The sequence below is a fragment of the Mobula hypostoma genome, chromosome 8 (assembly GCF_963921235.1).
Source record: "Mobula hypostoma chromosome 8, sMobHyp1.1, whole genome shotgun sequence".
Classification (NCBI taxonomy): domain Eukaryota; kingdom Metazoa; phylum Chordata; class Chondrichthyes; order Myliobatiformes; family Myliobatidae; genus Mobula; species Mobula hypostoma.
In genome coordinates this window covers 151178807-151203663 of record NC_086104.1, presented here as the reverse complement: position 1 = coordinate 151203663, position 24857 = coordinate 151178807, and the positions used below count along the sequence as shown (strand labels likewise).

At 43.8% G+C, this 24857-nt stretch overlaps 1 protein-coding gene across 6 annotated transcripts in view; it reads left to right on the top strand.

The window, feature by feature from the left end:
• Positions 1 to 24857, top strand: part of LOC134351052 (electrogenic sodium bicarbonate cotransporter 4-like) — a 134417-nt gene that overhangs the window by 69749 nt on the left and 39811 nt on the right. For 4 of the 6 annotated variants that reach the window (XM_063057063.1, XM_063057064.1, XM_063057062.1 and 1 more), the window contains 6 exons: positions 5964 to 6235; positions 13922 to 13983; positions 16037 to 16237; positions 18818 to 18931; positions 20750 to 20863; positions 22856 to 23017. In XM_063057063.1, coding sequence (XP_062913133.1) covers positions 5964 to 6235; positions 13922 to 13983; positions 16037 to 16237; positions 18818 to 18931; positions 20750 to 20863; positions 22856 to 23017 — 925 coding nt within the window. The remainder of the gene's footprint in view (positions 1 to 5963; positions 6236 to 13921; positions 13984 to 16036; positions 16238 to 18817; positions 18932 to 20749; positions 20864 to 22855; positions 23018 to 24857) is intronic. The other 2 variants (XM_063057067.1, XM_063057066.1) reach the window with 2 other exon arrangements.

Sequence of the window (24857 nt, the reverse complement as noted above, 5' to 3'; positions counted from 1 at the left end):
GATATTGCCCGGTCTCGAGGACCTGAGTTATAAGGAAAGATTAAATAGGCTCAGAATTTATTCCTTAAAACATAGAAGATTAAAAGGAGATTTGATAGAGGTGTACAAAATTATGAGGGATATAGAGAGGGTAAATGCAAGCAGGCTTTTCTCACTGATGTTGGGTGGGACTACAACTAGAGATCATGGGTGAAGGGTGAAAGGTGAAAAGTTTAAGGGGAACATGAGGGAAAACTTCTTCACTCAAAGGGTCGTGGGAGTTTGGTATGAGTATCCAGTGCAAATAGTGCATGCTAGCTCAGTTTCAATGATTAGGAGCAGTTTAGATAGGTACGTGGATGGTTGGGGTGTGGAAGGCTATGGTCCTGGTGCAGGTCGATGGGAGTAGACAGCTGAAATGGTTTGGCACGGACTAGATGGACCAAAGGGCCTATTTCTGTATTGTGCTCTTCTATGACTATATTAGCTTTGGATTTCTGGGATGACTCCACTATCTATGAAGTTTTAGAAATACCCTGCTTGTTTTGGGTATGTAATTAAGTTGAGGTTGTGTATATGGTGTGTATACTCCTTCAGTCAAACAGTGCTTAACTCCCATTTAAAATTCCAAAGAACTAAGTATGCTTAGTCATTGAGCATATTCAAAGATGGATCAATGGTCCAGTTACAAAGGGAACTGGGGAATATTGGGAATGTACAGGAAGATGGAGGATGTGTCAGTAATGTCTCAGTAATGTGTCTCTGATCTGATTGGTGAAGAAGGCACCCATATCCATTCATAAGGTCCCAAGCGACCAATGAACTGCTGCGTTGTTCAGAGGTTGCACAAAATGATCTGTGACCCGCACAAGCAGGTCTCAGCCAGGGAGGCAAAAGTGAATCTTAAAGTTTGTTTAAGGAGATCTGAGGGGGAAATCTTTTACACAGTAAGTTTCTGGAATCTGCTGCCAGATAAGGTTGGTGGAATCCGATTCAATTGCTATGTTTAAGAGGCATTTAGGCAGGCACTTGAATAGGCAAGAGGTCGTGTTTCAAGAAGGCGACATCCATCATTAAAGACCCTTGCCACCCGTGGTATGTCTGTCTCACGGAAGACATGCACTTAATGTTCTTAGAATATCATCCCTTCCGTGATCAGATTTTGGAGCGGTCCACGAACATATGAAGACCATAAGATACAGGAGCAGAATTGGGCCATTTGGCCCATCAGGTCTGCTCTGCCATTTCATCACGGCTGATCCATTTTTCCTCACAGCCCCAATCTCCTGCTTTCTCCCTTTTACCCTTCATGCCCTGACCAATCAAAGAATCTACCAACCTCTGCCTTAACTATTCATAAAGACTTGGCCTCCACAGCTGCCTGTGGCAAAGAATTCCACAGATTCACCAGTCTCCGGCTGAAGAAGTTCCTCCTCATCTCTGTTCTAAAAGGACACCCCTCTGTTCTCAGGGTACATCCTCTGTGCTTGAGACTGTCGCACCACAGGATATATACTCTCAACATCCACTCTATCAAGGACTTTCACCATTCAATAGGTTTCAATTAGGTCATCCCTTATTGTTCTGAATTCTAGTGAATTCTAGCCAGTAAGATATCAGGAGTAGCTCATAATTTTTACTGTCTTTCAATGTACGACTGCCACGAAACAACAAATTCAATGACAATTATAGTGTCAGTGATAATAAACCTAATTTCGATTCCAATCTTAATCAAAGAATATGGACCTAGTGCCACAAATGGGATTCATATAGATGAGCAAAAATGTTGGCTTTGGTGATGGGCTGAAGAGCCTGTTTCTGGGCTGTGTAACTGCATGACTCTGTTTTGGGAAACCATTTAAATCCAACAATACCTTTAGAATTGAGCTTTTTTTGTCTTTGTTACATTATTCACTCCCTATTGCCCAGAGCATCTGTATGGCTTGGGAAATCAGTAAGGACCATCCAAACTGTGCAGTCTTATACGGGCAGATTCAGACAGCTAAGTCCCTTCTTTAGATGAACCATCTGAGTCCATTCAACAATCCAACAAGTTCAGGTGCCAACTGGTGGAACGATGACACTCACCAACCTATAGGCAACACACATCCATGTTGCTGGTGAACGCAGCAGGGCAGGCAGCATCTCTAGGGAGAGGTACAGTCGACGTTTCAGGCCAAGACCCTTCGTCAGGACTAACTGAAGGAAGAGTGAGTAAGGGATTTGAAAGTGGGAGGGAGAGGTTGAGATCCGAAATGATAGGAGAAGACAGGAGGGGGAGGGATGGAGCCAAGAGCTGGACAGTTGATTGGCAAGAGGGATATGAGAGGATCATAGGACAGGAGGTCCGGGGAGAAAGACAAGGAGGGAGGGAAACCCAGAGGATGGGCAAGGGGTATAGTCAGAGGGACAGAGGGACAGAGGGAGAAAAAGTGCTTTAGTTTCAATCCCTTCACTCTGACAAAAGCAACACAAATCCCTTCAACACTTAAGAGGGGAATAGATAGGGTAAACTCAATTAGGCTTTTACAGCTGAACAACACACACAAAATGCTGGAGGAACTCAGCAGGCCAGGCAGTCTCTATGGAAATAAATAAACAGTCGACATTTCAGGCCGAGACCCTTCTTCAGTTCAACTGAGTTTGGCTGCTACTAGAATTTGTGGTCATAGATTAAAGGGGAAAGGTAAAATATTTAAGGGGAACCTGAGGGGGGAGCATCTTCACTTGGAGGGTGGTGAAAGTGTGGAAGTAGTAGATTTAGATTTAGATTATGAGGACACGCAGTCCCCTTTTATTGTCATTTAGTAATACATGCATTAAGAAATGATACAATGTTTTTCCAGAATGATATCATGGAAACACATGACAAACCAACTTAAAAACTAACAGAACCACATATTTATAACATATAGTTACAACAGTGCAAAGCAATACCATAATTTGATAAGAACAGACCCTGGGCACGGTAAAAAGTCTCAAAGTCTCTTGAAAGTCCCATCATCTCACGCAGACGGTGAACCTCCAGCGCCGCCAACTTGCCGATGCAGCATACTGGAAGCATCCGACCACATTCCGACTCCGAGTCCGTCCGAAAACTCCAAGCCTCCAACCAGTTCTCCGATACCAAGCACCGAGCACCATCTCTGCCGAGCGCTTCAACCCCGACCCCGGCAACAGGCAATAGGCAAAGCCGAGGATTTGGGGCCTTCGTCTCGATCGCACAGTAGCAGCAGCAGTGAAGCAGGCATTTCAGAAGTTACTCCAGATGTTCCTCCGTGCTTCTCACGGCTGTCTCCATCAAATCCAGATTGTGCACGGCCCCTAGTTACATATAATCGATATCATTCAGAACGGCCGCGCGCGCTGCGTCGCGCTGCCATCTTCTCCTCCCTCCCTATGATGAACTTCATCGCAAGATTTAAGAGAATTTTGGATAATTACATGGCTGGGAGGGGTTTGGAGGGCTATGGTCCAGGTGCAGGTCGATGGGCCGAATAACAGTTGATCAAGGACCACACACACAATGCTGGAGGAATTCAGCAGGCCAGGCAGCATCCGTGGAAAAGAGTACAGCATCCAGCCGAAAGGTTTCGGCCCGAAACGTTGACTCTTTTCCATAGGTGCTGCCTGGCCTGCTGAGTTCCTCCAGCATTTTGTATGCGTTGATTGGATTTCCAGCATCTGCAGACTTTCTCTTGCTCATCATGGACTAGGTGGATTGAAGGGCCTGTTTCTGTGTTGTAGAGCTCTATGACTCCACGACTCAATAACTGCCAGGCTACTGCAGGCAGGTGATGCTTTAAGTTACTGAAGTAGTATTTAGAGTCCAGCAATGCTGATCTGCAAAAGTGTTTGTGTTCCTGCCACAGGGAATAAATCTGGAACCAAATGTTCATGTTAATCGTGGAGATACACTTTGGCTGTTAAATATTCACTATGTTCTCTGAAGGCTTTCAGAAAAGTTTCTGACTGGTTTGGCCCATGTGCCTCCAGCAATGCTCAGTGTGGGTGACTCCGGTCTGCCCAAAGTGGCCCGCAATCCAGTCAGTGCAGAAATGGCACTCAGGCCAGCAAAGTCCCCATAGTGGGAATTAATTCAGCTTGGAACGTTCAGTCTAAAGGTTTGATGGCCCAGTTACACAGCCAATGGAGCAGTGGCCTCATGGTACCAGAGACATGGGTTCAGTTCTGAACTTGGGTGCTACTGGAATTGGTTGACTTACTTCCAGCTCGTTACACCGCTGTTGTTTAGGGCAGACATGAAGGTCCTCCATCTCTACCTGTCTGTACCATCGCACACATATACAGAAGGATTCTTCATTGCTATTTCTGTATCAAATTCAGGGTTATTAACCCTGAATGAACCCCCAAACCTGGAGGACCAGTGGACCTCTCTTAGTCCGGCCTCTACCCCTTGACCTGTTTGACATGGGTGACCCCACCAAGAGCTAAAGCACAAGGCGTGACTCCAGGCAACACAGCTCTCCGGGTCACTGAAACACGCAAACCTCCAGGTTCTGGTCCTCTTGGAGGTGCCAGTATTGGTTTGGTACTGTTATGTCCACTGAGATAGAGGGAAAAGCTTTTGTTTGCCTGCCATCCAGACCTCACCCCACACACAAGTGCATCAAGATTAGAAAAAGGTAAAAGAATGTCATAGAGTAATAAAGGCATCCATTAGTCTTGCGAAACCAATGATCTGTGTCTGGAAAGTCTTCACTCTCCAGGGCACAGGCCTGGGCAATGTTGTATGGAAGACCAGCAGTTGCCCGTGCTGCAAGTCTCCCCTCTCCACGACACCGATGTTGTCCAAGGGAAGGGCATTAGGACCCATACAGCTTGGCACCAGTGTCGTCACAGAGCAATGTGTGCTTAAGTACCTTGCTCAAGGACACAACACGTTGCCTTGGCTGGGGCTCGAACTCACGACCTTCAGGTCGCTAGTCCAGTGCCTTAACCACTTGGCCACGTGCCCACACAAAGAATGTGAAACATAATATTTCAAGTATGAGAAAAGTGCAGTACATGTAAACTGATAACTCACCATGGAGTGGTGGGTGTGTGGTATACACTGCCAGGGGTGGTGGTAGAGGCAGATACATTAGGCACGTTTAAGAGACTCTTCGATCAGCACATGGATGAAAGAAAAAATGGAGTGCTATATGGGAGAGAAGGGCTAAACTAATCTTGGAATTGGTTAAAAAGTCGGCATAACGTTGTATCCAAAGGTTCAGTACTGTGCTATATTGTTCTATGTTCTCCAGTCTATGTAAAAGTGCAAGTGTGCAGGGGGGGGGTTTTGCTCATTCTACCTGTGATCACATGGGTTTCCACCATCTTGAAGGTAGGTTAGGTGGCCACCAATGTGTGGACGAGGAGCAATCTTTGGAGGGAGTTGAAGACAATGAGGGGAGAGTATGTAAATTGGATTGATGTGGAAGATGTAAAGTAGATGGTTGCTGATCAACTTGGACTCGCTGGCAGCCCATTGAAACCTACCGAATGTTGAAAGGACTAGATAGGGTGGATGTGGAGAGGATGTTTCCTCTGGTGGGAGTATCCAGAACTAGAGGGCACAGCCTCAAGATTGAGGGGTGACCCTTTAGAACAGAGGTAAGGAGGAATTTTTTGGCCAAAGAGTAGTGAATCTGTGGAATGCTCTGCAGTGGAGGCCAAGTCCGTGCGTATATTTAGGTGGAAGTTGATCATTTCCTGATCGGTCAGGGCAGCAGTGAGAAGGCAGGTGTTTGAGGTTGGGTGGGATCTGGGATCGGCCATGATGGAATGGCGGAGCAGACTCGATAGGCTGAATAGCCTAATTCTGCTCCTATGTCTTATGGTCTTATGGACCCTACTCTAGGGGTTTCTAACCTTTTATATGCCATGGACCCCTACCGTTAACTGAGGGGTCCTTTGACACCAGGCTGGGGATGCCAGCCATGCTGTATCTCTCTGTGACTTTATGCTTATCTCTCTTGCAGAAGTAACGATATAGACTACCTAGAATTTCGGCTCTGGATTGGCCTCCATTCTGCTTTTCAGTGCCTCCTCCTCGTTGCCACGGACGCCAGCTTCATCATTAAGTACATCACGCGTTTTACGGAGGAGGGCTTCTCCATGCTCATCAGCTTCATTTTCATCTACGATGCCATTAAGAAGATGATCGGGGCCTTCAAGTACTACCCCATCAACACCTGGTACAACCCGGACTATGTGACAATGTACAAGTGTGAGTGCGTGGCACCAGACATAGGTGAGTTAGCCTCTCTCTGGCTATCCATCCCGTAGGGTGATGATGGTTCCTTTCAGTTAGAAAGGAACAGCGTGTGCGTGAGTGGATTTTAGGTGAGTGGGGGGGGGTGCACAGGTCCAGACCCACCCTCTCGACATCCCCTCCCGGATCCAGTGGCATGGTGGGGTCCAAGACGGCTGGGGGAAGTTCTGTTGCAGTGAATGGCCAGACCAAGCTTCGATGCAGGGAATGCCCTTTCCACGCTTCACGGCACGTGTTTACTAGATGGCCGTTGACCCTACGAGAAGGATCATCCGCCCTTTGACAGGTCTTGTTTTTCGTCCTGCAGGGTGTCTAGCCACCCTCCTCCCCAGGCAAGCCTGGTGGGGGAGCCGGTTTAGTCGCCGACCACCCGACCATGCGACAGGTAGTACTGTGTTACATGGTACCAGTAGCACTCAGACGAGTGACCTGACAGTCAGCCATCGCCACATTGGAGACAAGGAGAAACATTGACCAGAAAACTCAAAATACCAAAATTAGTTGACCTCCTGTGGAATTCCATACCAGAATTTTCCTTTCAGATATTTTCCAACTAGTTTATACCAATGTCTTGTGCAGTACAAAGTATAAGACATTATGTTAAACATCCACCTACCCAGTTCCTGCCTAATGATGGTTATAGTTGGGTGTCAAGTGCTTTCACATCTTCAGAATGCACCCTGCACTTACAGTACTGTGCAAAATCTTAGACACCCTGGATTTTTAATGTTTTCGGATGGTACGGCTTTCACAGAGCCCTGATCTCAACATCATTGGGGCTGTCTGGGATTACCTGGAGAGACAGAAGCAAGTGAGACAGCCAGAGTCTGCAGAAGAACTGTGGCAAGTTCTCTAAGATGCTTGGAACAACCTACCAGCTGATTTTCTTATAAAAATGCACAACAGTGTGCCCAAGAGAACTGACGCGGTTTTAAAGGCAAAGGGAGGTCACATCCAATATTGATTTGATCTAGTTTTTTTACTGTTTACTTCTCTCCATAGTTTTTTTTTTACTTAGAAACTTTTCATTTCATCATTTCATCACTTTTGAAAGCATCCTCGCTTTACAGAATTCTTTTACATGTGACTAAGACGCTTGCACAGTGCTGTAGCTCCGTCCCAATTTCTGCTGTGTTCTCTGTAACTGCACAGGCCTCCACTGAATCCAGAGTTTGCCAACACCCTCAGTTTCAGCTTCATTAGGTCCAGACTTCAGTAGAACTTCTGACATTTCCACCCCCCGCCCCCAACTGTTCATAAGTGAATACTTTTCCCTAACTTCTGAAATCTATCAGAGGACTGATTTGGAGTCAAAGTGCTCCAATCAGCAGCTAGAATAATTCAAAGTAATTTTCTTTTATAAGTACGGATTCATCACCATATACTACCCCGAGATTCATTATCTTGCAGGCATTTGCAGATGAGCATAGGAATACAATAGAATTTATGTAATCGGGCTGCAGTTACGGCTTTTACTGATTAGGTTAACCAAAAGCAAATCTATTTATTGACAAGGAAGGTCATCCCAGCCAAAAGGTTCAACTCATCATTGGTTAATAAATTCATTAGTAAATCCAGTGAGGAAGTAGAAGCAGGTGATTCTATTTGTCAGCCTATTTCTTGCTGGTTTAGTAATAACTCCATTTAAAAACAAAAGGTTTCCTTGCTGTTAAAGGGAAAAAGGTAATTCTCAGTCGAACAGAGGAAAGTGCACAAACACTTTACAGTACCAGCAACCTGGGTTCAATTTCCGCCGCTGTCTGTAAGGAGTTTGTAAATTCTTCCTGTCAGTTTCCTCCAGGTGCTCCTGTTTCCTTAGAGAGTCCAAAGACATACCGGTAAGTAGGTTAATTGGTCATTGTAAATTGTCCTGTGATTCGGCTAGGGTAAAATCGGGGGTTTGTGGGGGGCGTGATGCAAAGGGCCAGAAGGGCCAACTCCACACTGTATCTCAATAAAATAAAATTTAAAACTACTCAGAATAACTGGCAAACAACCATCGTGCAAAGGGAGGCTAGCGTGCAAATACAGAAAAAAAACAAATACTAAAAATTAAATAATACTAAGAACAAGAATTATTGATCTAAACCTGCTTATTGTATTATAAAGGGAATAAATAAGAAGGTGAAGCTACAGATATGGTTTACCTGGACTATAGTGAGGAGTTTGACAAGATCTCACAGAGTAGGCTGGTAGAGAAGATTAAGGCACAAGGTATCTGAGGTGTATTGACAAACTGGATCTACAATTGCCTTGGTGATAGGAGGCTGAGGGTGGTGATGGATAGATTTTTTTTCTGACTGTAAGTCTGTAACAAATGGTGTACCACAGCGATTGGTGCTGGGATCTTTGTTTGTTTGTAAGATCTCCAAGTGACTTGGGTGAGAATGAAGGTGACCTGATTAGTAATTTTGCAGCTGAGATAAAAATTGGTGGAGTCAAACAAATTATCTAAGGATATAGAGCAGGGGTTCCTATCCTGGAGGTTCATGGACCCCTTGGTTAATAGTAGGAGTCCATGGCATAAAAAGGTTGGGAATCCCTGATATAGGGGGACATAGATCAGTTGGAAAGTTGGGCAGATGGTAACTGATGGAATTTAATTCAGAGAAGCATAAGGTAATGCACTTTGACAGGCCAAATTCTGATAGAATCTGGAGTAATTGGCAAGGACTCACTTTCAAGGACTTTTCATCTCATGTTCTCAATATTTATTTATTATTATTATTTCCTCTTTTTGTATTTGCACAGTTTATTGTCTTCTTGCCTCTGGTTGAACAACCTAGTTGGACAGTCTTTCATTGATTCTTTTATGACTATTATTCTCTAGATTTATTTAGTATGCCCACAAGAAAATAAATCTCAGGGTTGTATATGGTGACATATATGTACAATGATAATAAAGTTTACTTTGAACTTCGAGTGCTGATATACAGAGATACCTTGGATTGCAAAGTGCATAGCTCCCTGAAAGTGTCAAGGACAGTGTAAAAGACATTGGCATGCTTGCCTTCATGAGGTGAGACATTGAATCCAAGAGTTGTACAAATCATTGGTTGGACTGTAATTAGAGTGCTGTGAACATTTCTATTCTCTGCACTAAAGGATGTGGTAACATTAGAGAGAGTGCAGAAGAGATTCTCCGGGATGTTGCCTGGAATGCTGAGCTGTAATTCTAAGGAGAGATTACATAGGCTGAATTTAGTTTCATTAACATATAACTTAGAGAGATTTATAAAACATGAGGGACACTGTTCCCTCTAGGATGCGCGGCCACACAGTAACTGCAATGCTCCTGCACACATTGCCTTTGTTGCCGCGTATCTGGATTTATGACAGACAAGAAAACGTTTATGAAATGTGATAGATTTTCTTTGTTGTACAGTATTTCATTATACCCTTCAATTAATAAAATCGAAAGTATGTGACTTTCAATTCTCGTTCTAAATATCTATAGTATACATATTGCAAAAACAAACATTTAAAGTTTCGCGCAGTTTTCAGGCCATGTAAAAGTTGCCTGCTCAGAGCAGTGCTCTGCACAGCTGTAAAAAAAAAATTGGAGGGTATGTTGACGAGCGGTATAGATAGGTTCTTTTTCCTAGGGTAGCAGAGTCTAGAATCAGAGAGCACAATGTGAGAAGGGAGTAATTTAAATGAGATCTGAGGGGCAAGTTTTTCCATATAGAGGTCAATGAGTATCTGCATTGAGCTACCAGAGGAGGTGGCAAAAGCAGGTGCAATTATAACACTTAAAGGGCATTTGGAAAATTCTTGGATAGGAGAGGCATGGACCTAATATGGGCAAATAAGTTTAGCATGGATGTGGCCGTCAAAATTCAGGTAGGCTGTTTCTGTGCTACGCATCTCTATGATTCAATAAAATGGAACAATTGTCCTTGGTGGCCACAGGGAATATTAATCTCAATGTGTGCTTTCTTTGAATGGACGTGATTTTGACAAGTTCTGATAATTTGACTATTGTAATGCATTATTTACCTCTTTCATATTTGCTGCAAACACTGTTTGGCTGCTTTCAATCCTGAGTAAGTATTCAATAAAGAACCTCTGCTGTCTCCCTACATCGCATTATGTTTGTCTAGACTTGCAGCTAAAAAGTCCCAGCCCGGTTAGATGTTTGTATATGTAGAAGCTACTGCTTCAGATGAGTGTGGGGAATGGAGTTTCTTGTGAGACCCATTCCAGTGGGCAGAGGAAACCCCTTCGACTTGTGACCCACACATGACTTGTTGGAAGTCTTATTGCCCCAGGTGGCTCTGTAGTCTAGCTACAGGAGCTGCTGTTTTGCGGCTCCAGCAGCCCGTTCAATCTTGACTTAATTGTATGGAGTTTACATGTTCTCCCCATGACCATGTGGGCTTATCTGGATGCTCTGATTTCCTACCACTTCCCAAAGACATACATCTTTGGTAGATTAATTGAACTTAGTGATATGACCCTGGATTTTACGTCGGGCAGAAGCAGAAAGGAATTGTTGCTTTTCCATAAGACCACAAAATCTAGGAGCAAAACGAGGCTATTTGACCCAATGAGTCCTCTCTGTCATTTCATCATGGCTGGTCCATTTTCCTTCTTAGCCCGAATTTCCTGCCTTCTCCCTGTATCCCTTCATGCCCTGACTAGTCAAGAATCTAACAATCTCTGCTTTAAGTACACCCAATAACAAATTTCACAGAATCACCACTCTCTGGCTAATGAAATTCTTCCTCATCACTGTTCTAAATGAATGTCCCTCTATTCCAAGGCTGTGTCCTCTGGTCTTAGACTCTCCCATCATAGGAAACGTCCTCTCCACATCTGCTCTACTGAGGCCTTTCAATATTCGATAAGTTTCAATGAGGTCCCTCTCATGCTTCTGAATTCCAGTGAGTACAGGCCCAGAGCCATCAAGTGCTCCTTGTACAACAAGCCTTTCAATCCTGGAATTATTTTTGTGAACCTCCTTTGAACCCTCTTCAATGTCAGCACATCCTTTATTAGATCGGGGGCCCAAAACTGCTCACAGTGATGCAAGTGTGGTCTCACCACTACTTTATAAAGTCTCAATATTACATCCTGGCTTTGATATTCTGGTTCTCTTGAAATGAATGCTAACATTTCATTTGCCTTCCTCACCACTGATTCAACCTGCAAGTTAACCTTCAGGGAATCCTGCACCTCAGATTTTTGAATTTTTTTCTCCATTTAGAGATGCTATGCTTTTATTTCTTCTACCAAAGTGCATGACTGCACACTCCCGACACTGCATTCCGTCAGATCCTTAATTTTCATTTCATGGTGCATTAACACAGCACAGCAAATTCCTATACGTGTAAATGTATATAGCCAATAAACTTGATCCTTGATTCTTGACTAGAGGATAAAATGAATGTGTTGGAGAACACCTCTTTTGATTAGATGTCTCTTAACTGAAATCACTCGAATATTTTAAATATACGAGGTTTATAAATTGTTTAAGCCTCTACGAATGTTCACCTTTATTTTCTGGCAGTCCATTCTAGCTCTGTGTCATTAAGATGTGGTACTAACATTAACAGAGTCAGATTGGATTCCTGGGCTGCACAATTAATTGATTCTTGGCACAGTTTTACTCCAAAGTTTTTATCAATCCAAAGAGAATATAGAGTCATTAGTAAGATTTACACTGCAGTATACTTGGAAGCTGACTCTTACAGACCTCCGATACTCTTGTAACATTTACTACCACCCTGTAAAAGCTTCATTTTTCAAAGGGTCAAAGGTTCATTTTATTGTCAAGGTATTCATGTACAATACAACTCTGATATTCGTCTTCTTCAGATAGCCAAGAAATATAGAAAAACCATGGGAGTTGTTGAAATAAATGACATCAACTCCCCCCACCAGCACAAAAAATAACTAAAACTCTCTATTCCCAAAACCCCCACCCCTCCCTTGCACAAAAAGCTAACAGATTGCCCACATGGAAAATAGCAGCTGGAACATCAAACGCCCCAAATCCCCAACCCCCTCCCTCACAGAACAAAACAGCAACAATAACATCAAATCCCCAACCCCCTCCTTCGCAAAAAAAACCAGTGACAATAACATCGAATCCCCAACCCCCTCCCTCACAAAAGAAACAGCGATGATAACATCACATTCCCAACCTACTCTGTCCTTGGCATTATGGGGGCTGCAAAGCAAAGTCATCATGACCATCACCGAGGTTGCTGAGCGAGGATCCAGATGGCTATGCATCAAGAAGTGCAGCCCGTGGACTAATGCTACTGGGACACAAGCCGGGATCTGATCAACCCTGGCTGGGTTCCCTAGGCGGGAGTGCCTGATGCTGAAAGACCCAAAACACCCAACGACCCCAGGTTACATCACTGATGATTGTGTCCAGTCACATCCTCGGATGTATCTCAGCATCAGAGAGATACGCAATGACTTGGAAGATAAACTACTTACTGGCCTTCTACATATTGCTGTGCTTGAGAGGGTAGGCAGATGTTCTGTTTAATGTCCCTCACTGTTGACTCCTCGAGGGGGGCATCAGTCTCGGAGTCTTGGTGCAGAAGTGGATCTTGAACCCACAATATTCTGAGTCAAGAGGCAGAGATGAAGACTACTGAGCTGAAGTGGACAATTTAACATTGGACCTCAGGCATAGAGAGGAAGAGCATGGAAAGTAGGACACATCTATGTTTCTTAGTGATTTAAAACAAAACTTTTTTCAAAATTAAGTAAGAGTAAAAATTGTTGGAGCGTTGACCCCTAATTCCAACCCAGTCTTCATTGCTACTTGTAACATGGTCAAACAGTTCCACTGGGAAGAAAGAAAAGGAAATGCTGCTGTCACACTGGGAATCAGATTAAGAGTTTTGCCGAAGAATAATTAATTACATTATATTTATTGAGATAAGGAATAGGCTCTTCCAACCTTTCGAACATGCCGCTCAACAATCCCCAATTTAACCCTAGCCTAATCATGGGGCAATTTACAATAACCAATTAACCTACCAGCCGGTACATCTTTGGACTGTGGGAGGAAACCGACGCGGTCACAGGGAGAACGTATAAACTCCTTACAGACAGCGGCGGGATTCAATAACTTTAATACAGAGCACTTACTATCTGCAGAATAGAAGGAGGTAGAGAGAGAAAATAAATCAGGTGTGATTGAATCGCAGAGCAGTCTCGATGGGCCAAGCAGCCTAATTCTTCTAATCGTTTTTATGATTTTTATTGATAAAACTATATCAGCCAAAACATTCGAGGCTGGGTTGGAATTTTGATTCACAGTAAACAGTCGTGTAAAGTAAACAAAAGAGGGCAGCAATGGCTAATACCAGAGGACGTACTTTTAAGGTGAATGGAGGAGAGTTTAGGGGAGATGTCAGAGATCGAGGTGGAAAGCAAATAATATTGATTGAGTCAGGGACAGAGCAGGGGAAGTAGAAACTACAGCAACCTTCCCCAATAAAGACAAGATAATTTTTTCAGGAGTGTACAATGAGTGGAGAAGAGTTCTGTACCAATTCCAAGCATGAAATAAATTTGTTTGTCAATGGGAAAAACTGAGGTAATTTCACAAAAAAGGACTGGGGGATGGGAAGCTTTAAATCAGCAAAGCTGCTAGTTTTTTCATCAAACTAATCGCACTTTTTTGTTGCCTCACAGTGAATACAACCTTCTTCAATGCTTCAGATTCACTGGCTTTGAACAACACTAATATTTCTTTGGTAAGTTGGCAGATTTATGTCTATAAATTCTCTAGCCCAGCCAAGAGCTGTTCTCTTCAATCCCATTTGAAGTAGTTTGGGTCGCAACTTTCCACAGAGCAAGAACACGCTGAACTTTTTTAAAAAATGCATTTCATCCTCACTCTGTGTCCTTGCATCTGGGTAAGAATTGCAGAAGATATACATTCAGTAGTCACTTTATTAGGAACTCCTGTACACCTTGTTAAAGCAATTATCTAATCAGCCAATCAGTTGGCAGCAACTCAATGTATGTAAGCATGCAGACGTGGTCAAGAGGTTCAGCTGTTGTTCAGACCAAACCTCAGAATGGGGAAGAAATGTGATCTAAGTAACTTTGAGCACATTGGTGCTAGATGGGATGGTTCAAGTATCTTAGAAATTGCTAATCTCCAGGGTTTTTCAAGCACAACAGTCACTAGAATTTACAGAGAATGTTATGAAAAACAAAAAACATCCAGTGAGCGTCATTTCTGTGGGTGAAAATGCCTTGTTAATGGGAGACATCAAAGGAGAAAGGCCGGACTGCTTCAAGCTGACAGAAGGGCAACAGTAGCTGAAATAACCACGCATAACATCAGTGGTGTGCAGAAGCGCATCTCTGAGGGCACAACGTGTCGAACCTTGAACTGGATAGGCTACAGCAGTAGAAAATCATGAACATGCACACACTGACCACTTTGTTAGGTATAGGAGGTATCTAATAAAGTGGCCACTAAAAGTAAACACAACAGTACCAACAAAATCTCAGCATGAAGCCTGGTTCAATTCCCACTGCTGCCTGCAAAGGGGTTGTTATGTTCTCCCCATGACTGCATGGGTTTCCTCCGGGTACTCCAGTTTCCACCCACAGTCCAAAAACCTACAGGTTGGAAGGTTGTTTGGTCATTGTAAATTGTCCCGTGGCTAGAATTAAAATTGGGGGATTACTGAGTGGTGAGGCTAGAAGGGCCTATTCCACATTTTATCTCAATTTTAATTTTTTAAAAAATCTGGACAAACTCCATGGGCCAGACAGGACCTGAGAAACGGCAAACAGTTAATGCTTCAGGTCTGAGACGCTTCATCAGACCTCTGCTAATTCAGGCAACTCCTGTTGCATGGCCTTTACTTGGATAGGGAGACTAAGCTGTCCACCGTTCTCTTGGTGTGGCCTCAGACATTCTCGAAGCTTTATGGAAACAGGCCTGAGGAAAGGGCATCTCTGTAATGGGGCTGCTCGATTACACAGTAGGATAGCAACTTCACCAGTCCAGGTTTGACCCTGACCTGTGGTATTGCCTGGGATGAATCTGCACCTTTTCTCTGTGACTATGTGAGGACACCGAGTGTGTTTTCTTTACACACCCGAAGAGGAATTTGTGCATTAACTGTCTATGGCAATCACTCTGGTATAGCTACAAAAGGGAGATGTTATTCTTATTAAAATACAGCACAGAGTAGGCCTTTCTGACCCTTTTGAGCAACGCAGCCCAACAACCCCTGATTTAACCCTTGACAGTTTACAATGACCAATTAACCTACCAACCGGTACATCTTTGGACTGTGGGAGGAAACCGGAGCACCCAGAGGAAAGCCCTGCAATCACAGGGCGAACGTACAAACTCCTTACAGGCAGTGGCAGGAACTGAACTCCAATCGCCTATACTATAAAGTGTTGTACTAATCACTCCACGACCATGTCATGAGAGACGGCAGATGCTGGAGTCTGGAACAATGCACAAAACTCCGGAGGAACTTGGTCGGTCAGGCGGCATCTCTGGAGGGAAATGGACAGTCGACATTTCAGGTCAGGTCCCTTCACCTGGACTGGGAGGTCCTTGATGATGGATGTTGCTTCCTTGTAACAACACTCCTTGTAAATGTGCTCAGTGAGAGGGAGAACTTTGCCTGTGATGGACTAGGCTGTATCCACCACCTTCTGTAGACTTCTCCATTCCTGGGCATTGGTGTTTCCATGCCAGGCTGGGGATACTCTCCACATAATGTTTGACCATCCGAGGGTTTACACTGATTCTCTTCTTTCCGTCCCCAGTACAATGTTGTCAATACCACAGCCCTGGATTGGAGTCAACTCAGCAAGAAAGAGTGCCTCAAGTATGGTGGGAGTTTGGTTGGAAAATCCTGCAAGTATGTCCCAGACCTGGCCCTAATGTCTTTCATCCTCTTCTTCGGCACCTACTCTCTGACTGTGACCCTCAAAAAGTTCAAGTTTAGTCGCTATTTTCCAACCAAGGTAAGTGCTCCCATTGGATCTGGGGCTTCAGGCCTTTTCTTGGTGCTGGGCTTCTCCTCTGGTTTGCTGGGTGCCTCATGGGCAACTGCCCACTAGAAATGTAGGAACTGTTGTTAACAGGCTTTAAACAGAGCAAACTGTTGTTTACAAGATATGACTAAACATGTCCCCAACAGCCCTTGAGAAGGTGGTGATGAGCCACCATCTTGAAACGCAGAAGACAGAGTGAGGCCTCCATAGGTCAGGGTCGACCATGGTGGTGTCTTAGCTGTCTCGATATGCAAGCCTGGGCAGTACAATATGGGGAGCAAGGTGGTGCCCATGTAGCTCCACACATCCTCGCATCTGAAGAACCCAAAGGAACAGCAGGGTTGCCAGTCGGCATTGTACTCAACATAGGACTGCCTTAGGGACTCCCGCTCCAGAGTCTTCCCTTGCAGTTTACCCCTGAAGCCTTCCCCATGAGAGGGTATAGCTGACAAGCCCCATCTGCCCGAAGTGCCAGCTTTTAACATGCCAACAACCCACCCTTGCCCCTTCTCCTGTCAGTAGAAACAGCTCTGCTGGGCATAGCAGCTAAGCCGCATGTGAAGGCCGGGATTTGGACTTGGTTGTCAGAGGTTACTTGAGGCACATGCCTTTCAGAGCATTTTATAGGCAGTGGGAGCTTATCCTCACTACCATCCCCAGCTATAACAACCTGAAAACGTACAAGAGTAAGCCCAGGAGCGGGCCTTTCAGCCTTTTTTTTTTATGTGTGGCTTTAAAATTAAGCAAGCAGAGCACAAATTCCAAATTCGGTAATCTCCTCTTCCCCCCACACCCCCCAACCCCAGTATGATCAGAACAGAAATGGAAACACAGTTAATGTTATTTTGACAATGGACTGAAGCAAAAGAGATACAAAAATACTCTAATAATCTGGCACACTTGAGGTTGTGGTGGAACACACAAAAAGTGCTGGAGGGACCTGGTAGGTCAGGCAGCATCTATGGGGAGGAATTTTTTTGTTTTTCTTTTTTAGTTTTTTTTCCTCTGCACATTGGGTGTCTGACAGTTTTCTTTTTTAATGGGTTCTATTGAGCATAGAACATAGAAATCTACAGCACATTAAAGGCCCTTCGCCCCACAATGTTGTGCCAACCATGTAACCTACTCTAGAAACTGTCTAGAATTACCCAACCGCATGGCCCTCTATTTTTCTAAGCTCCTTGTACCTATATAAAAGTCTCTTAAATGACTCTATTGTATCTGCCTCCACCATTGTTGCCGGCAGTGCATTCCACGCACCCACCACTCTCTGTGTGAAAAATTTACCTCTGACATCTCCTCTGTACCTACTTCCAGGCACCTTAAAACCTCATGTTAGGCATTTCGGTCATGGGAAAAAGCCTCAGGCTATCCACACGATCAATGCCTCTCATCATCTTATACACCTCTATCAAGTCACCTCTCATCCTCCGTCACTCTAAAGAGAAAAGGCCGAGTTCACTCAACAACCTATTCTCATAAGGCATGCTCTCCAATCCAGGCAATATCCTTGTAAATCTCCTCTGCACTCTCCCTATAGTATCCACATCCTTCTTGTAGTGAGGTGACCAGAACTGAACACAGGACTCCAGGTGGGTTTCTTTTTTTTGTGTGGCTAGCTGTAAGGAGACAAATTTCAAGGTTGTGTATAGTATACATACATTGCTAATAAATGTACTTTGAACTTTACTGCATGACCTACTGATTTCCTTCAATACTTTGTGAGTTCCTCAAGGTTTCCAGCTGAGATTTTAATGGTGTTGAATTAACAAATTTTCCAGACAGTTGGTTGTCATTCCTACTAATACTCAAACAAGATTCACACTTCTATGTTATACAACAGCATAATAAATTTTCCAATGAATCTGATGAAGTCAAGCATAACAGGAAATATACAAGCATGCCTGGCTCTGACTATAAAGCTACCCATGTTCTTGACCCCTGGATTTCCAGACACCATCCCCTTGCTCCAACCCACGCCCTGGACGCTGTATTTCCCACTTGCACTTTGCATTGCCAGCTGACATTCCAGACTAATGAGTGAGCCAGATGTCAAAGTTCAGGATTTCTGAACAATCAGATGCCAAATTATTGGAGTTTTACTATAGATGTTAAAGCAAGGGTTCCCAACCTGGGGTCCAATGTTGCCTTGGTTAATGGTAGGGGTCCATGGCATAAAGAATTTGGGAACCCTTGTGTTAGTGCATTCTTTGACTAATGGGACTAGCTTATAAAGGCATCTTGACAGGCATCGATAAGATGGGCTGAAGGGCCTGTTTCTGTGCTGTGTTACTCTATGACGCATTGGCCAGGCAAAATGAAAAAATAAAATTATTTTTCTAATGGGAACAAAAATTTCTAAAGTTCTTGATATCCTTGTTGAGTTTGTCTGTGTAGACTCTCTGCTTCTGGCTGGATTAACTTTGCAAGGTCTGCTGCCCTATTTCCCTTAACACCTTCCCTACACCTGGCCCCAGTCCCTGCTTGTGTTTGTACCCATCCTTTCTTCTTTCCTTCCCCATTTCTACTCACCCCTTTGTTTTCCACTAGATCCGAAGCCTGATCACTGACTTTTCCACGGTCATCTCCATTCTTGTTTTCTGTGGAGTCGATGCTGTGGTCGGACTGGAAACTCCCAAACTGCATGTGCCCAACAAAATCAAGGTTTGAATGGAATGTGTCTGTTTCCCAGTTGTGCCTTTCGTCCCTCTGGTATGCATCCTTCAGAAGTTACCTTCCCAAACAGGCCTGAACTGCATGGTGTGACACTGAATAAATAACCTCTCTTGTTTCTCCAAGCTTGACTCAGAATAACCGGCTATTCTCAACACTCACTGTGACACCTTCAATGCTTTAGGTCTTTCTGGACCATCTTTATCTTCTACCATGCAAATCCTGGCTTGCATTAGAGCGGAGGTGGTGTGAAACGTCAATATGGTTATCTCTAGCCTGGCACTAATTGACTTAACTCTTCCAAACATAAAGCCTTTAAACCAGTGAGTCTAGAATTTGATAGATATCAGAGTACAGTCTGGGAGATCTGTGCAGATAGAATACAAAAGTGCATCACAATCCAATTCAAGACAATTTAATATTAAACTGACAGAGACTATATTTTATAATTGGGTTGAGTTGTCCTCTGATCTTGGTGATTCATCTGTAGACAATTCATCACCGTATAAGGAGACATCATCAGTGTGCTGTTAATTGTGGTGTGTCTTCCAAATGATTGACCTTTACTTACAGTACTCATCAATCAGCTGATTGCCGTCATTACGGATGTTCAATCATGAAAGTCATGGCACAAGCGAACACGTGGCGTGCAAGAGAATTCCTAGGAGCAAGGTCTTCTGTGAACAATTCTATAAGCAGACTTGTAGACTTGTTAGAAGTCAATGCGGGCTAAATTACAGGCCACAACACACAGAGTTCGCCACACAAACATTCAGCGACGAGATCCCCTACCTACATTACAATTGAGTTTCCAAAATGATGGTCAATCAGCTGACTGATAAGTATATAAAGGCATGACACACTACAAATTAACAGAGCACTGATAATGTCTCCTTACATGGTGATGAAATGTTTGCAAGTAAATTGCCGAGATTGGAGAACAACTCAACCCAACCCTCAACCACCTGAGCTACCCATTTTCTCAATTATTTCCAACTGCATGTTATGTTGTGTTAATTGTGATCCATGTCTTCCACTGAAATCCATGTTTGCAACCATAGCCAGCAGCTCTGTCCCTCAGCTTCCTTCAGAGAGGTGAGATTGGGAGATGCGTCTTATGAGACCAATGGTTAGTTAACAAACCACCACTGTCCAACTTTCTCATTCACTGACATAGAAACATAGAAACATAGAAACATAGAAAATAGGTGCAGGAGTAGGCCATTCGGCCCTTCGAGCCTGCACCGCCATTTATTATGATCATGGCTGATCATCCAACTCAGAACCCAGCCTTCCCTCCATACCCCCTGACCCCTGTAGCCACAAGGGCCATATCTAACTTCCTTTTAAACATAGCTAATGAACTGGCCTCAACAGTTTGCTGTGGCAGAGAATTCCACAGATTCACCACTCTCTGTGTGAAGAAGTTTTTCCTAACCTCGGTCCTAAAAGGCTTCCCCTCTATCCTCAAACTGTGACCCCTCATTCTAGACCTCCCCAACATCGGGAACAATCTTCCTGCATCTAGCATGTGTTTACACAACCAGAAGCACACTCTGGACTCGATAAATCACCCCAGTTTTAATGATGTCTCCCCAAAGTTTAGCACAAGGGTCATTTTACTGTTCTAGGCTTCAAATATACCAGATAAATCTCCAGCTGGAAAAAATTGATACGAATGGTTATCATTTTCCCATGAACCGACACTGAAAATGTTTATTCTAATGCTGTCCTTCTCTTTTTCTCTCATTCACCCTTCCTCCCTTCTTTGTCTGGATGTCTTTTTTCCATCTCTTGGGTCTATCTAAGCTGCGGAAGCTTATCAGCGACTTTTCTATCTTCACATCTATTCTGATTTTTGTTGGGATTGATATGCTTTTTGGGCTGAACACACCAAAACTCCAAGTGCCCACAGAGCTGAAGGTAAATTCCAAAGGTTTTTTTTATTTTGCCATTTACGAGTGATATAGTAAGGAATGGGCTGAGTGTTGTACTGACTTATGGATCTTACAAAAGTTGAAGCCTTAATGTTACATGTTTGCAGAACAAGAACAACAACAGAGTAGAGTGATTCATAACTTTTTACTGAGTTACGTTAGTAATGGTGCACGCTGGGCAACTGAGCACATGCACAGTTGCCACCTTTTAGCAATCGATCAGTTGCGGCTCAATTCCCACTGCTGCCTGTAAGGAGTTTGTACCTTCTCCCCGTGACTGCATCGGTTTCTTCCCACAGTCCAAAGAACTGCCGACTGCTAGGTTAATTGGTCATTGAAAATTGCCCTGTGATTAGGCTCAGATTAAATCGGGGGATTGCTGGGCAGCACGGCTCGAAGGGCTGTATATCAAATAATTTTTTTAAAAGTTTTGTCTGGAGACTCTTTCAGCACAGTACATTTTTAGGAGAGTAAACCATTTTATCCTTTATGTGACTTTTTTTGCACTCAGAAGTGAGGATTTTATTTTTGAACTGAGAAAACATAAAGGGGATTCAATGCTGATGTGAATGCTGGCAACATTAGTCAAAATAAGAAATGATGTAACTCAAATTTGTCATCATGTGACCTGAGACATTAAAAAATTAAATTAAAAAATTAAAGCGAAGGCGTTCAACCATTAAAGAAAAGGGCCTGCAGTCAGCGTTCAATTGGTAACCACAGAAGCCAAGAGCACAGGTGAATCTGTACTCCAACAATTTTTTTCCAGGCACCATCCAATTCCATTTCTGACTCTCCATTATCCCAGGCAGGTCTTTGGAGCTTCAAATTTAGTTGTTGGTGGTGGGGTCAGTGAGAGTTGCTGAGTCTTTAGAGCGAGTACCACCAGGCTCTAGCACAGCTTCTACCCTGCTATTGTACTGAATGGCTCCCTACAGTAGCATGATAGGATAGATTTTTGACCTCACTCTCTTCCTCATTATGATCTTGAAGCTTTCTGTCTAGGTGCACTGTGCTTTCTCTGTAGCTGCAACACTTTACACTTTATTCTGCATAACCATAAGAGATTCTGTAGATACTGGAAATCCAGAGCAATACTGAGACCAACACAGCAGGTCAGGCAGCACCTATGGAGGTGTGTACCTTTCGTTAGGTCTTATAGTAAAGAACCCAGAAAAAGCACAGAGTGGATCTGCTCAAAGACATGTTTGTTACTTGCTAGGAGAAACACCTCCACTCGTCAAGGATGGCCTGCTGCTTCCGATTTTCAGGCAGTTGTATTTGGTGACATGTACATAATTCTTTGACAATAAATTTATTTTAAACTTTGAATTTTGAGAAATACCTAGCCCAGAGGATTGTGCAGGTGGGACCTTCAGGAGTATTTAAAACTGAGATGGATTGTTTTGGAAAGGTCAGGGAATTAAGGACAATGAGGAACTGGCACAGAGGAAGAGTTGAGGCCTGGGACATTGGATGATAGGGTAGGCTTGAGAGGCTGAGCAGCCTGCATATGCTCTTATTTCCTTGTGGAGAAAAGATGGCACTTAAAGATATTCCAGCACCTTCAGTCATTCAGCAGGTTTATCCTACCAAGCGCATGAAGTAGAACATGGCACGGTAGCATAGCAGTTAGAGCAACGCTACTACAGGTCAGGGCATTCCAAAGTTCAGAGTTCAGTTCCGGCGCCATCTGTAAGGAGTTTGTACATTCTCCCCATGACCTTGTGGGTTTCATAGTGCTCTGGTTTCCTCCAAAAGTCCAAAGACATACCGGTTAGTAGCATAACTGGGCATTGCAAATTGTCCTGTGATTAGGCTAGAATAGGTGGGTTGTTGAGTGATGTGTCTTGTTGAACTGGAAGGGCCTGTTCCTCAATGTATCTCTAAATAAACTAATAAACTGTACCAGTGGCAGTGAGGTTCAAGAAGTGTGCAAACTAACGGAATAATTCCCTCATTCACCCCTCCCCTTCAGCCAACACGAGCAGACCGGGGGTGGTTTGTTATCCCCTTCGGGAAAAATCCATGGTGGATCTACCTGGCCAGTGCTCTTCCGGCCCTCCTTGTCACCATCCTGATCTTCATGGACCAACAGATCACAGGAGTGATTGTGAACAGGAAGGAGCATAAACTGAGGGTAGGTAACAGGCCACAGCATTCTTCTGCGTCTTGTTTCCATAGCAACGGTTGGTAAGGAGGATGACTATTCCCTCAATAAAATTCCTAAAAGAATTTAAGGTTTCCCACTGAAAATTAATGGAGATACATTCTGATTAATACTTTTCCTAATCACTTTCCATTCTGATGAAGAATCCTAGACTAGAACCTACACCTGTTTCTTATTCCTGATCCACTAATTGTTGACAGTTTGACTTGCTGCTCCTAACTAATATTTAATAAATTTGGTGCTTTTGCTTCTTAGTAATTTACCTTTGATTATTTTGGAAATTTTGATATCCATTTTTCCTGATGATTAAATCTGATTGGCTGATGCTGTATACGTCATGGGATCCAGTGAATCTCAAGATAGTATCTGGTGACATCCATTCAGTGGCCTCTTCATTAGGTACACCTGTACACCTGCTCGTTGATGCAAATATCAAATCAGCCAATCACGTGGCAGCAACTCAATGCATAAAAGCATGCTGACATGGTCAAGAGGTTCAGTTGTTGTTCAGATCAGACATCAGAATGGGGAAAAAATGTGATCTAAATGACTTTGACCATGGAATGATTGTTAGTGCCAGACAGCGTGGTTTGAGTATCTCAGAAACTCCTGGGATTTTCATACACAAACAGTCTTTAGAGTTTACAGAGAATAGTGTGAGAAACAAAAAAACATTGATTCAGCAGTAGTTCAGTGGGTGCCTTGTTAATGAGGAAGGTCAGAGGAGAATGGTGAGACTGGTTCAAGCTGACAATAACTCAAACAACAGTGGTGTGCCAAAGAGCACCTCTGAATGTACAACACCTCAAACTTTTAAGTGGATGGGCTACAGCAGCAGAAGACCACAAACATCCTCTCATTGGTCACATTATTAGGTACAGGAGGTACCTAATAAAGTGGCCACTGAGTGCGTACCTACTTTCATAATAAACTTAGTCTGAACTTTGAACCTTGATGGATGTCAATGCCACAGAGCTGTCAAACATTTCTGCCATTTCCCTGCCTTCCACCCTATGATTCACTCCTCCCTCACTCCCCCATGCCACTGGTCCACGACCTTGGGTTTTGAGCCAACCAACATTCCCCTGTCTGGTCTCTTTTCAACATTTTCAAACCCTTTGCTGCCACTTTAAGGTAGTGTTCAGGAGTTCGTGGACTGTCCAGAGATCTCATGGTAGAAGGAAGGAAGCTGTTCCGGAATCACTGAGTGTGGGCCTTCAGGCTCCTGAACCTCCTCTCCAATGGTAGTGGTCACGTCCCAGGTGGCACAGGTCCTCAGTAACTGTGTCATTTTGTTGAGGCACCGTCACTTGAAGATGTGCTCAATGGCAGAGAGGCTTGTGAGAGAAAGTTATGAGAGAAATTTCAGGGTTTTTTCCACATAGTGGTGAATTGGCTATTTCTTTAGCTCAAGGAAAGCCATAGACATAGGAGCAGAAGTAGACCACTCAGTCCATCGAGTCTGTTCTGACATCCCATGATGGCTGATCCATTTCCCTTTCGACCTCAATCTCCTGCCCGCTCCCCATAACCTTTTATGCCCTTACTAATCAGGAACCCATCTACCTCCGCTTTAAATATACCCAGTGGCTTGGCCTCCGCAGCTGTTTGTGACAATGAATTCCACACAAGCATTGGGCTGGAGGCCCATCTGGTGTGAGCAGCCCATGCTCTGTTGACCTTATCTAGAGAGCCAAGTACGACACAGACGATTGGGTTAGACCATAAGATACAAGAGCAGAAATAGGCCATTTGGCCCATTGAGTCTACTCTACCATTCCATCATGGCTGATTTATAATCCCTCTCGAT